Below are 12,484 nucleotides of genomic sequence, written 5' to 3' on the forward strand. Positions count from 1 at the left end.
AGTGCCCCATTCTCAGCATTTCCAAAACAGAAGTTCAATTTTTCAGTGTGAAATCACTTCATTTCAAAATTTAATGTTTAATAAAAATAGTTTAAAAATTTAAAAGTTCACAATCAAAATGAAACATTTTGAAATTAATTAAACAAAATGTTTTCACTGAACCAATCCAATATTTCTTTCAGATATTTGGTTCATAAACATTTTCAGGATTGACATGTCATCCCAGTTTGGACTTGGAAAACTTTCTGAAATCTCAAATTCCTGCAGAAGGGGAAAACCACTTCCTGACCAGCTTGAGAAGGACTACAAGAGGGGCTGGCTTGGGAAACTCTGCAAAGACCTCATCTATAAGAAGGCAGAGTTCAAGAACCAGAGTTACAGGATTGACTTGAAGCCGAAGATGAGGAGTTTTCTATTTACTTTCTGCTTAATGCTAAATAAAAATTTTGTTAATTTATTTAATCTTTCTTGTTACAAACACTAACTTCCAGACATTGAGTGTGGGTTTCTTTTATCTTGAGTGAATAAACAAATCTTCAGCTGCTAAATGATCATATCACTACTATTTGTTCAGCACCATAAGCATGGAAGGCACTTTAAGAAATGATGCATCTATTGTCACGTGCTAGATTCTGAAATGGGCTATACCAGACATATTCTTGCATATCTTTATACTCTGAAACTTAAGAAACTTCTGAAGTTCTCATTTCTCCCAATATACTTTTATAATAATGTTTTAATATATCTAGTTTAATATAAATCCAAAAAACCTTTATCATCCATATATCCTTGCTTTCTAAATGGTTTGTTTATAAATCAATTTATATATAGTTTATCATGTTCATATTATAATTAGCCATATTTTCAACAATAAGAAAGAAAAATCTATAATAGTCTCCTAGATTAATGTTACAACCCACTAAGCATTGTTTTTTGAACACAGTAGAAGACCAGAATAAAACTATTTGTTTTTCTTAATTTTCTGAAAATTTGACATCAATATATTTATGAGTAAATTGAGAGTGAGGAGGGATTTAACTTAGTTTTATATTGGGAAGCTGGTTTCCTTAACTGTAGACTAACCTTAATTTGCAATGAACCTCAAATGGATTTAATTTGTGATTCTATTTCCTTTATTTTGTTAATACATAATAAAAATGGTGAATACATTTGATTGTCCATATTATGTATTTTAAAACATTTAATCGTCACACAGTACACAAAGATACTGAACTACTGTTATTCTATATTATGTTTGCCACGCACAAACACGTGTTTCAATATCATGCCTTCAATTTCTAACCATTTAAAATCCACTTACTTCTAATTAGTCTCTTGACAATGTGTAAAAAATTTTACAACTTAATTTTTATTTTTGCGGATAAAAGAATCCACACAAAAAATGCAACATTAAGTTTACAACTAACTTTTTTGCTTTCATATAATTTAAGCTCTATCAAACTGTTAGATCCATTAGTATTTCTAAACCACAAACCTTAAATGCATTTTCCAAACTCTAATATTGTTTACCATAAACTCAAGATATTTGCTACCCCAAGTCACATGAGTTATACAAAGTTTTAAAATGCATTTATTTACAACAACTTTTTTTCAATAATTGTATATCCCTCAGGTTAAAAATTAGCCATTTAAAAAAATTATTCTGTATTCCCAATACTTACCGTTAAAAAAGGGTGTCTAGTGTTTTTTAATACTCTGCTTTCTGTAAGAGTGTGAGCCACTTCATCCTGAATAATAAAGGGTTCAACATGAATTGAGAGATGAAAATTATATTTAATTTATAAGTCTAATTTCACCACTTCAGGAAAGACAAAGATACAAAATCTTAAAATAAGATAGCAATTATCAAAACTGAATGTACTATTTCTTTTCAAAGAATTCTATCGTTCAAATATATTCTAAAAACACAGGTAGAAAATTAAGCGTAGCTCTTAATGTGGAAAAAGTTGAATTAACACACCCTGTATTTGAGTCCCTATTTTTTCTAGTGCTATGGATGAATTATTATACTACTTTCGGTATAGGAGGAAATTATTAAGGAATTGATGGTTTAAAAATACAGACAACTTATGGTCCTACATAGTTGTTCTGATGTGAAGCATCTAGTATTACACATGTAACAGTCTACAAGTTTTTATTAATCATTAACTATTTATTTTTCTATCAAATGCAAATGGATAAAATTTAGGAGGTAATTGCATGTATCACACCCAAATTAATCTTAATATGAAAGAAACTAACATTTTCAGAGGCTCTCTAAATTTTTACAACTCACTCATAATTAGAGTAGCAATGAATCTCTAAATAATAAATTAGAGTTTTAAAATAATTTAACTCAATAACATCAAAAACGCAAGTCTGATTTGCCGTTCACAAAGAAAATTCCTTAAAATAACCCCTCTTAAATTTGCATTATTTTAAAAAGGGTAGGAGGGTCAGCAACTTACTGTGTGGGTTGCCTAGCAACTGCTGAATATCATAGTGAATGGAAGATTAGTTAGGTGAAAACAGAAATATCAGAAACAATAAGCAAATGCATTTGTTCAAAGTATACTTTTTAAATAGCAATAGAAATGTAACACTATTGCACTGTACATATTAATTACTCTAAACTATGAAGACAAGATACCCTTAAGCTACAAATTAACCAAAGATGGCAGGAGTTATAAATTATACTGAAAAGAAGACTGTCAAAATAAGAAGTTAAAAACAACAGCAACAAAAAGTTAGTAGTTAAAACTTTATGGTGTCATTTACTGTATGAAAATGAATAGCACTGAAATGTTTGGTGAATGTAATACAACCACATACAACAGGAAGGCATTAAAACAGTTTAGTGGAGGAACTATGAGGATTTTCTAACACATTTTTAGAAGTTTATCAAAAAAAATTTCCATAAAGAACTAGAAAGGGCAATGTCACGTAACTTTGTAGAACTCTACTTCATATGCTATGTGAATATTCCCCTCCCCCTTTTTTACTGTCAAAGTCTGAGAGTAGATTTAGTATCCATGAAAAACAACAAGAATTCCTCTCTCTTCACTTCATCATTATTTTTCCGGAAAGCATTTGATGATATATCAGAATATTTCTGGCTCCAGCAATTCATACTTGAATCTTAACACATGGATTGGTCCTAACTTGTTACAAATCTTTTTCATATTTTTCCTGTTCAGTTAATTTAATAAAACATCTCAATACTTCCCTAAACCTTAAATAAATGTTAATATCAATTTTATATCTTAAATAAAAGTTTACATCTGCTTTGACTCCTTTCCCAAAAAGATACAATTTGAGTCCCTTGCTGCTGAGGTGACAAGCAGTTTCCATATCCACACTCAAGAGAAGATGAAGCGAAGCACAAATACTACTATGATTAGGGATGGGGGAGAAAAGGACTTCCTTTTCAGTGTGGAAACAAACTACTTGTATTGTCACCAACAGGATGACTCTCAAATGCCCCTTGATTTTCATGGGGAAAAGCAACTACAGTGAAGTACAAAATTTACCTATTATTTAAGATTTATAGAGCTGCTGAAACATTGTAGAGAACTTAACATTCAAACAAAAAAGTAAGTAAAATGACATTACAATTCTGCTCTGAACAGTGACTATGTAAAAATGGCACCCTCGGATTCAACAGATCTGCTGTCTGTTTTTACTACATCGCAAATGTTTACTTTCAGTTACTGAATAAGGTCCCCACCCTGCAAATAGTTAAAACATGTGCATAACATTACTCGTATTACGTCAATAGAACCACACACAAAAGCAAAATTAAACACATATTTAAGTGTTTGTAGGATCAGGGCCTAAGATTTTAGTGCACTTTACGCTTGGTACCCCTACAGAAATCACACAGCTATGAGTATGCAAGGAGGGCTCTATTCCCACTTGCACAAAACATACTGATGGAACCACTGACAATTGTTTAAGTTCCAATCAGTTATACCTATGCAAACCCATTAGAGGTAGTAGGACTGTGCAGGTTTATTCAAGGACCTAGTTTGGCCTGCAGAACCTTGATTAGTGGTGATGTGGGAAAAAGGACTGAGGCTTGATATCTCAGGTTGAATTCACAGGACTAAAAGTTAGAAAAAAAAAAACTGTACTACTTGTAAACTGAGCACATTTCAAAACAGCAAAGATTTTCAAAAATAGGAGTGTTAAGTCATTTAGCTATCTGCCTGAGTTTCAGAAGTGATGAGCACCAACCAGCCCCAATTGGATATCAATGATCAGTATTCTATATATGGAGATGGGAACCTAATATAAGGAATCTCTGACACATAAGCAAACATGGAATCCCACAATGCCATTTGAGACACAGTTGGTAACAATACTATAAAAGTCAAGTTATTCTAATTCTTATCTTGCTTCCTCACTCCTGGTGTTCAATTCTGGCATGATTTTCATAGCTGTTACATCACAAGCTTTAGACTTAGAGATTAATACTTTATTTCACTTGAAAGCTAGGATTCCCAGCTGCTTTAGGTAGCACAGAGCATTAGAATGGGATTTTCAAAAGCACTAAGCATTGGCCTAATTCTGCTCCCATTGATTTCAATTAAACCTGAGTTTGGCCAACATGAAATGCTGCTGAAAACCCCCCTTCTTGAGCAGATAAGAAACTAAGAGACAGATCCTTAGATGGTGTAAATTGACACTGGAGCACCAGTCGAGGATATGCCTCTTAGTTTACAGTTTTAGCGATTCTCAAAAATCATGCCAGAATTTAAGTGGTGGAAAAAGAAACAAATTAAATTAAATGCAAAGTTTAGGTCCAATATATCTCACTGTGCTTGAGGTGCAAACAAATGTGTACAAATGAAAGGCTGGGAATTACCAAAGATTTCTAAATTTTGTTTATAACCTCAATGGTTCATGAAGTATAGGGTATTAAAAGTTGTCAATGATCCCAGGATTTAATAATACTGGTAACAAGTTCCGGACAAATGCCATGTTTGATCTGTCACAAAAATTGAACGGGGCAGATGCCATACAACCTTCCCATACACAGCTGTGCCATTACATCTCAAACCTGACCCATAACACACCTACTGTTACAATCATGGTTTTCGCTAGTGCATATTATACCAATCCGTTAGTCAACTATGTGATGTACTTAAATGAAGACTAGGTTGACATTGAAGAACTTATTTTACCTTGTGCTCTTAAGTGTCAATTTAAGCACTGGGCTCCAGAGGTTAAATGCTATCATTATTTATAAATCTCTGTGGATGTACTTGATGTTAGTGTGCCAATCAACTGTGCCTACCAGCCTGTCACATTTTGTAGGTGGTGGGAAGGGGAAGAGAATCTACCAAATTTTGTCTAAAGACCCAAATATATCCCCCATTCTAAACTTCACCACGACCTCACATCATCACTACCACCCTATCAGCCATAGAAAACTGAACACCACCGCCTCCAAAGTTATTAAAAGTAATCTAGAGAGGTCAAACTTGAGAAATTAAGGAATGTGTTACTTCCTCAGACATTAAAGCTACTTAGTTAACATGGGTGAGACCAAACTAAACAAAAAAAAAAAAATCAAATCTGGGTCTCTGGCACTATCCTAATGCGCAAGCTTCTGCTCTCTGAAGTAAACTGAGTAACTTCATTGATCTCAACAGAATTACTTTACATTTTCACTAGTTTAATGGAGAGCAGAACCTGCTACACAGAGATAGAAAAATAAGTATGTTAAAGAAATGTTATTTTAACTTTATTTTAAGTTTAGTGTTACTGCAGCAGCCATCAGCATGAACAAGGGAAACCAAAATATTGGTTTTGTCTAACTGATATAAAAGCCACCCCAACTATGGCACTTTTACACTGGACAAAAGGGCAAGAAAATGGCTTAAAGGGAGTCTAAAGGCCCTGCATGCAGCCAGGTAAGGATTCTCTCAGCACAGGACCCAAGAAAAATAGCCATAAGACTGTATCCTGGGGACCCCTACACAAGCACTAACATAAGGGCCATGCTGAGGACAAAGGTGTTGGGGGTAGGGCTACTCTGAAGAGCACTTACACCCATTGAACAACCAGAAGCAGCTGCTGTACACCCACAGGGTTGTCTAAACTGCACTGAGAGCTGCTCTAGCCCTTGGAGCTGTCCAGAATCAGGAAGGCACAAAGCCACCATAGCCGCCATCCTCCTTGGATGCAAGTTCTGGCATATCACAGTTCATCCCACAGTTATATTTAAAAGCAAAAATGTATAGAGTGATATTTTAAAAGTGAAATATATAAAATGCATGAGAAAAATCCTATTAGAATTTTATGGTTATCAGTTTTGCCAACCCCAGGCACCCAAATATCATGAGTCAGGCCAACAAAAATCATCAGATTGGGGTTCTTTGGATTTGTCTCCTGACATTGCATCTAGAGTTCAAATTTTTAAACTTTTCCACATGACAAGAAATTTACTTTTTTTTTTTTTTTTTTTTTTTTTAAAAGATGAAAGATCAAATTCTCACATAATAATCTGATAGCAGCAGCTGGGGTTTTCATAAACCACCAAATATTGCAAAGATCACAATCAGTTACTGGGCACAATACAGGGGTAACTAGGTGAAATTTAAGGGCCTGTGTTACACAGGAGGTCACGCTAAATGATTTGACGGTGCCTCTAGCCTTGAACTTTGAGCTACACTCTACAGCGGGGTGGGCAAACTTTTTGGCCTGAGGGCCACATCGGGGTTCCAAAACTGTATGGAGTCCAGGCAGAGAAGGCTGTGTGCCTCCCCAGACAGCCTGGCCCCTGCCCCCTATCTGCCCCTTCCCGCTTCCTCCCTCCGATTGCCACACTCAGAACCTCCGACCCATCCAACCCCCCTGCACCTTGTCCCCTGACTGCCCCCCTTCCCAACCGCCCTTCCCAGGATTCCCCCCCAGCTCCCTGTCCCTGACTTCCCCAACCCCTATCCACACCCCTGCCCCGACAGCCCCCCCAGGACTCCCACGCCTAACACACACCCCCTCTTTCCCATCCCCTGATCGCCCCCCTGCTCCCTGTCCCCTGACTGCCTCCCGGGACCTCCTGCCCCTTATCCAACTCTCTCGCTCCCTGCCCCTTTACCATGTCACTCAGAGCACCAGGACTGACAGCCGCGCTGCCTGGCCAGAGCCAGTCACGCCGCCGCACTGCCCGGCAGGAGCTCGCAGCCCTACCACCCAGAGCACTGGCGGCATGGCGAGCTGAGGCTGTGGGAGAGGGGGGACAGCAGGGAGGGGCCGGGGGCTAGCCTCCCCGGCCGGGAGCTCAAGGGCCGGGCAGAACGGTCTCAAGGGCCGGATGTGGCCCGTGAGCCGTAATTTGCCCACCTCTGCTCTATAGCTACACTACAGCTTCTCCAGCCGACATAGCCACTGCCGCTTGCAGAGGCTGGAGTAATTTAGCCAATGGGAGAGCTCTCTCCCATCAGCTTAGAGCGGCTACACGGAGAGTTTACAGCAATAGCCTAAGAATCAAATCACAACAGCTGGCAATACCAGGCTAGTCAAACACTCAGTTTAAACTATTTGATCCTGCCCCTTTAACATCAGCCCTACAGGCATAAACTTCAGGTTTTTCCTGTCCCATAGGAATGGAAACTTTTAATTCTTTATCCCATGAACAGTTGCTTTACCTAGCAAGGCAGGGAATAAAATATAAGCTATATTTAATTTCTCCACTTTACGCAAATTACTCTGAGAATGATCCCAGTTTACTTTTAAATAATCTTTTCCTGTAAGCCTACAGTACTTCTCACAGTACATTTTCTTCTTATTTAAACCTCACTTGCACAATCCGTTTGATGCTTTTCTAAACATAGATCCAGATGACCACAGCAAGGATGCATCCATTTCTGTTCATTAAATTGGTAAGGCAATGGAAAAAGACACATGAAGTACAAATGTTAAGAGAACTTCGATCCCTTTACAAACTTATAGTTACCATCAGAAACCACAGGTGTTTTGCCTCTTGTATATGGAATTTCCCAACCAAAGGAGTACTTGAGCAGAAAAAATATTAAAATATAAGCTTACCTTTGCAATAATAACTTCTTTTTTCAAAATCTTCATCGCGTAATATTTTCCACTTGCTTTCTCTCGGACCAAAATAACTTTGCCAAAAGTGCCTTTCCCCAGCAGTTTTAAATAGTCAAAATCATTCATTGTCTGGATGGAGCAAAAATCAAGAATAGGATTTGTACTATGCAGATTCTCTCTCTTATATATATATATATATATATATATATATATATATATATATATATATATATATACACACACACATACACACACACGCACACGCACACGCACACGCACACTTGGTGCACTGCCACTACCAAACAGTACCATTGACAGGAAGTTAAGACCAAGTTATATAAACAGTGAATTTCCACAATCAAATTCAGAATAGCGAAGAACATTTTAGTTTAAGGCTTCAACTACATTCTTAATGCAGTCATTAATATAATTATTGCAGTTTATATTCTCTAAAAAAAACCTCAAAAAATATAATGTAAGTGATCTTATATATCATATCATATGTAATCATTCTTAGCAACAGCACATGCAGAACAAATTAGTCCTATCTCTGAAATTCATGGATTCTGCCAGTTTAAGAAAGATTATCAACTCTAGCAGAACAAAGGGAGTGAAGAAATATGGCCACTCACAAGCTTCCTTTAACACCAGGCTGCTGCTGACTCTGGACTGATGGGTTTAAAAAAAAAAAAAAACCCATACATGATCCACTAACTGCAATACAATGCCAGTAACAGACCTCGCAGCTTAGCACCAGCTGTTGGCTGATTTAAGTCTTTGGGTATAGAGTTTACTGCGTGACTGTTTTCAGAACCAGCCTGGTGTTTATGTTTGCATTTTTATTTTCTTTCACTTAACTAAACTTCTACAAAATGGATTCCAAGAAATCAAAATATTAGCAGCAAACAGATCTGGAAACCTTCATATCTATCGATATAAGCAGGCAGGATAAAGAGGCTGATGAATCTGTTGAGTCTACCATCGCTCATTCCTTCTTTACATGATAGGGTTAGTTATCCTGAGGGAACCATCCTGAAACCTCTTGATAACTCTTTAAAAACAGTTTTGAAGTTACAGAAGGCACAAATAAAGGGTGTCAAGATACTGTGAACACTGAATACAGACTGAAAACATGAAAACAGAAATTGCAAATTTAAAAACTATGTAAAATACTCTAGTTTAAGAAAGTCTCTCTAAAAAAAATTAAAAATCTGGAAAATAAGGAACCCAGAAATCTCCAACTGTTAGAAATCCAGGAGTGTTTAAAACGGGCCAAACCAGAGAAAGGCATTTAGGAGCTGCAAGTAACAACCTAATCCACTAAATCTGATCTTGTCAGTGAAAGGGTGCTCCTCATTCCTGGTTTTGCTTTGAGTGAAATGGTATTTAATGATAATTCTCCCACAACTTGGCTACTCTCAACACATTTCCATGCCTAGGTATTTTTGCTCATACCTAATAAAGACCGTGTGTGCACATGCATGTACACACACACACACATCCCTCTCTTATGAAGGAAAAGAGAAGATTGCTTGTATGGACAATTAGGCCTCTCATCTGTCACACATCTCAAACAACAACGATGCACTAGGCTGCTTTTCCACACACATGCCTTGCTAAGGGCTAGTCTACACTGGCAGCACTTTAATGTGGCTTGTGTGGTTGCGGCGCAGCTCTGGGAGAGAGCTCTCCCAGCGCTCTTTAAAAAAAAAAAAACAAAAAAACCACACCTCCACAAGAGGCACAGCTCCCAGCACTGGTACACTCTCTACACTGGTGCTTACAGCGCTGAAACTTGCTGCGCTCAGAGGTGTGTTTTTTCACACCCCTGAACGAGAAAGTTGCAGCGCTGTAAATTGCCAGTGTAGACAAGCCTTAAGTGTCATACATTGGGGGGAGGGGAGAGAAGCGAGGGAGAGACTCTCCCATAAAATAACCTTTGGTCCCAGGTAATGTGTACTCAGCTGGGAGCCAGAATACTATGGGTTCTGGTCTCGCCTCTTCTACTGATTGGTGTTAATATTTCTATGCACTGTCTTCTTTACTGACCAAGGTCTCATATCCCTACCCTAGAAACAGGAAAGTATCATTCCCCCCAGATTACAAATAAGGTAATTGAGATGTTGCACATGGCCACTTCAGGCAGATGTGGAAAAAGAACCCAGGTCTCCAAGACAAAAACAATGCAAAACTCATCCACTTAGCCATGATGCCTTTAGAATGAGTTTGCAAAACCTGCATGCTTGACACTGATGTCTCTAACCACTAGATCACACTCTGCTGCCAGAACCACAAACAGAACCCAGGAATCCCAATATCCAACATCCCACTGCTGTCTCACCTACACCTGTGTAATCCACTGGTCAAGTATGCGTTATTTCCCTCTCTAGGGCTGATACACATACAAAATAAAAGCCGACTTCTGAATCATTCACTCCTTTCGTTCAAGTGGCAGAAATCTGTGTTGTGGCTCTGAAGCTCCTAGGTTCAAATCCTGCTGACGATCCATGGGGGAAAGATGGTGTGTGTGATTATGTAATTAAAGTTTGTTTATAATGCATATGCACAAGGGGCATAACTAAAGTTGCACCAACCAAGGTAATTCTGGCATTCCCTAGTACTTGGCTTTGCAACTTTAATGCTCAATATAGAATTTTTAAGGCTAAAATATAAAAAGATACAGGACCACCTCTTAAATTAGCACATACAGGATGACTAAATACCTCATGACCTCTTGCTGTAGGTCTCTGGTCTGAATCCAGTCCAACTCATTGGTACTTAAATTTTGTTCTCATCTAATGTATGTTTTGTGAGAATTTATAAGAATATTTTAGTGAATCACATTTCCTGCTTGGCAAACATCCTATCATGCTTTGCACTACTTGGTAGATTCAGCAGAGAAGCTCAGAACTGTGTAGACCATGGAGAACAAAATATCCCTGTAATCCTTAGGAAGAACTGTTATTTATGAAGGCCAAAACAGACCACTATGATCATCTAGTCTGATCTCCTGTATAACACAAGCCACAAAATTTATCTGAACTAATTCCTGTTTGAACTAGAGCATATTTTTTAGAAAAATGTCCAGGCTTGATTTAAAGTTTTCCAGTGATGGAGAATCCACCACAACCCTTGGTAAATTGTTCCAGTGGTCAATTATCTTCACAGTTAAAAATGTGTCCATTAATTCTAGTCTGAATTTGTCTAGCTTCCACTTCCACCCACTGGATCGTGTTGTAGCTTTGTCTGATGACTAAAGAGTCCATAATCAAATTCCTATTCCCCATGAAGGTACTTACAGACTCTGATCAAGTCACCCCTTACCCTTCTTTTTGTTAAACTAAATAGATTGAGCTCCTTGAATCTATCACTATAAGGCAGTTTTTCTAATTCTTTATTCATTCTCATGGCTCTTCTCTGAAACCTCTCCTCTTTATCAACATCCTTCTTGGACTACATTCTTTGTTCTTAAATGTACATATTTACATTTGGCAATATTAAAACACTTGTGTGTTTGTGCCCTGCCTCCCAAGCAATCCAGAATGTTCTCTATCAATGACTTGTCCCCTTCATTATTTAGCACTCCCCAAATTTGTGTAATCTGCAAACTATCAGTGATGATTTAAAGTTTTTTTCTGGGTCACTGATAAAAATGTTAAATAGCATAGAGCCAAGACCCAATCCCTGTGGAACACCATAGAAACACACACACTCAAAGATACCCCCCATTTATAATTATGTTTTCAGACCTTTCAGTTAGATCATTTTTAATTCATTTATGTGAGATGTTAATTTTGAATCATCATAGATTTTTAATCAAAATGTCATGCAGTACTAAGTCAAATGCCTTCAAGAAGTCTAAGTGTATTACATCAATACTATCACCTTTATTGTTGAAAAACCTGCAGATAGATAAATAGAGGGTTTCATTTGCCATGACTGTCCATGCCTTTTACCTACAGTAAATCTACACAACTGTGTTTAAAGATGAAGTTTATGATTTTAGGTAATCTATTTGAAAATTTGATCATTAAATAATTTGTAAAAATTCCACATCTGGAACTGCACAAAACTTGAGACCTATGGGCAAGTGACTAAATATGTTTGCTGATTTAGCACAGGAAACTCTGAGGCATAAAAAAAGAGAAGTAAAAAATTGCCAATGGCTGGGCCACAAAGAGCTGTGAAGGTCTTTCCAGCTAAAGCAAAGATAATTGATAATGATGAACTCCAGACGTTTAAACAATTTGATCATGCAAAGAAGTTTTTTAGAACAAAAGAGAAGGAAGAGGATTAACAGGTAGAGATCATCTCAAAAAGGACCTAATCAAGAATGCTTCTTTTACTTGGTTTTAAATTTATATGATGATTTTATTATTAAAATCTTTAACCAGTTAATTTTTAGTGAAGGCTTAGCACAGTGGTT

The 12,484-nt window shown here is 37.3% G+C and overlaps 1 protein-coding gene across 7 annotated transcripts in view; it reads right to left on the bottom strand.

The window, feature by feature from the left end:
- AKT3 (AKT serine/threonine kinase 3) overlaps nucleotides 1-12,484 on the bottom strand; it is a 281,463-nt gene that overhangs the window by 104,061 nt on the left and 164,918 nt on the right. For all 7 annotated transcript variants that reach the window (XM_043511466.1, XM_038396391.2, XM_043511467.1 and 4 more), the window contains exons 6-7: nucleotides 8,056-8,187; nucleotides 1,683-1,748 (exon numbers count right to left, since the gene is read on the bottom strand). In XM_043511466.1, the coding sequence (XP_043367401.1) occupies nucleotides 1,683-1,748; nucleotides 8,056-8,187 (198 nt within the window). The remainder of the gene's footprint in view (nucleotides 1-1,682; nucleotides 1,749-8,055; nucleotides 8,188-12,484) is intronic.

This window comes from Dermochelys coriacea, chromosome 3 (genome assembly GCF_009764565.3).
Source record: "Dermochelys coriacea isolate rDerCor1 chromosome 3, rDerCor1.pri.v4, whole genome shotgun sequence".
Lineage (NCBI taxonomy): Eukaryota > Metazoa > Chordata > Testudines > Dermochelyidae > Dermochelys > Dermochelys coriacea.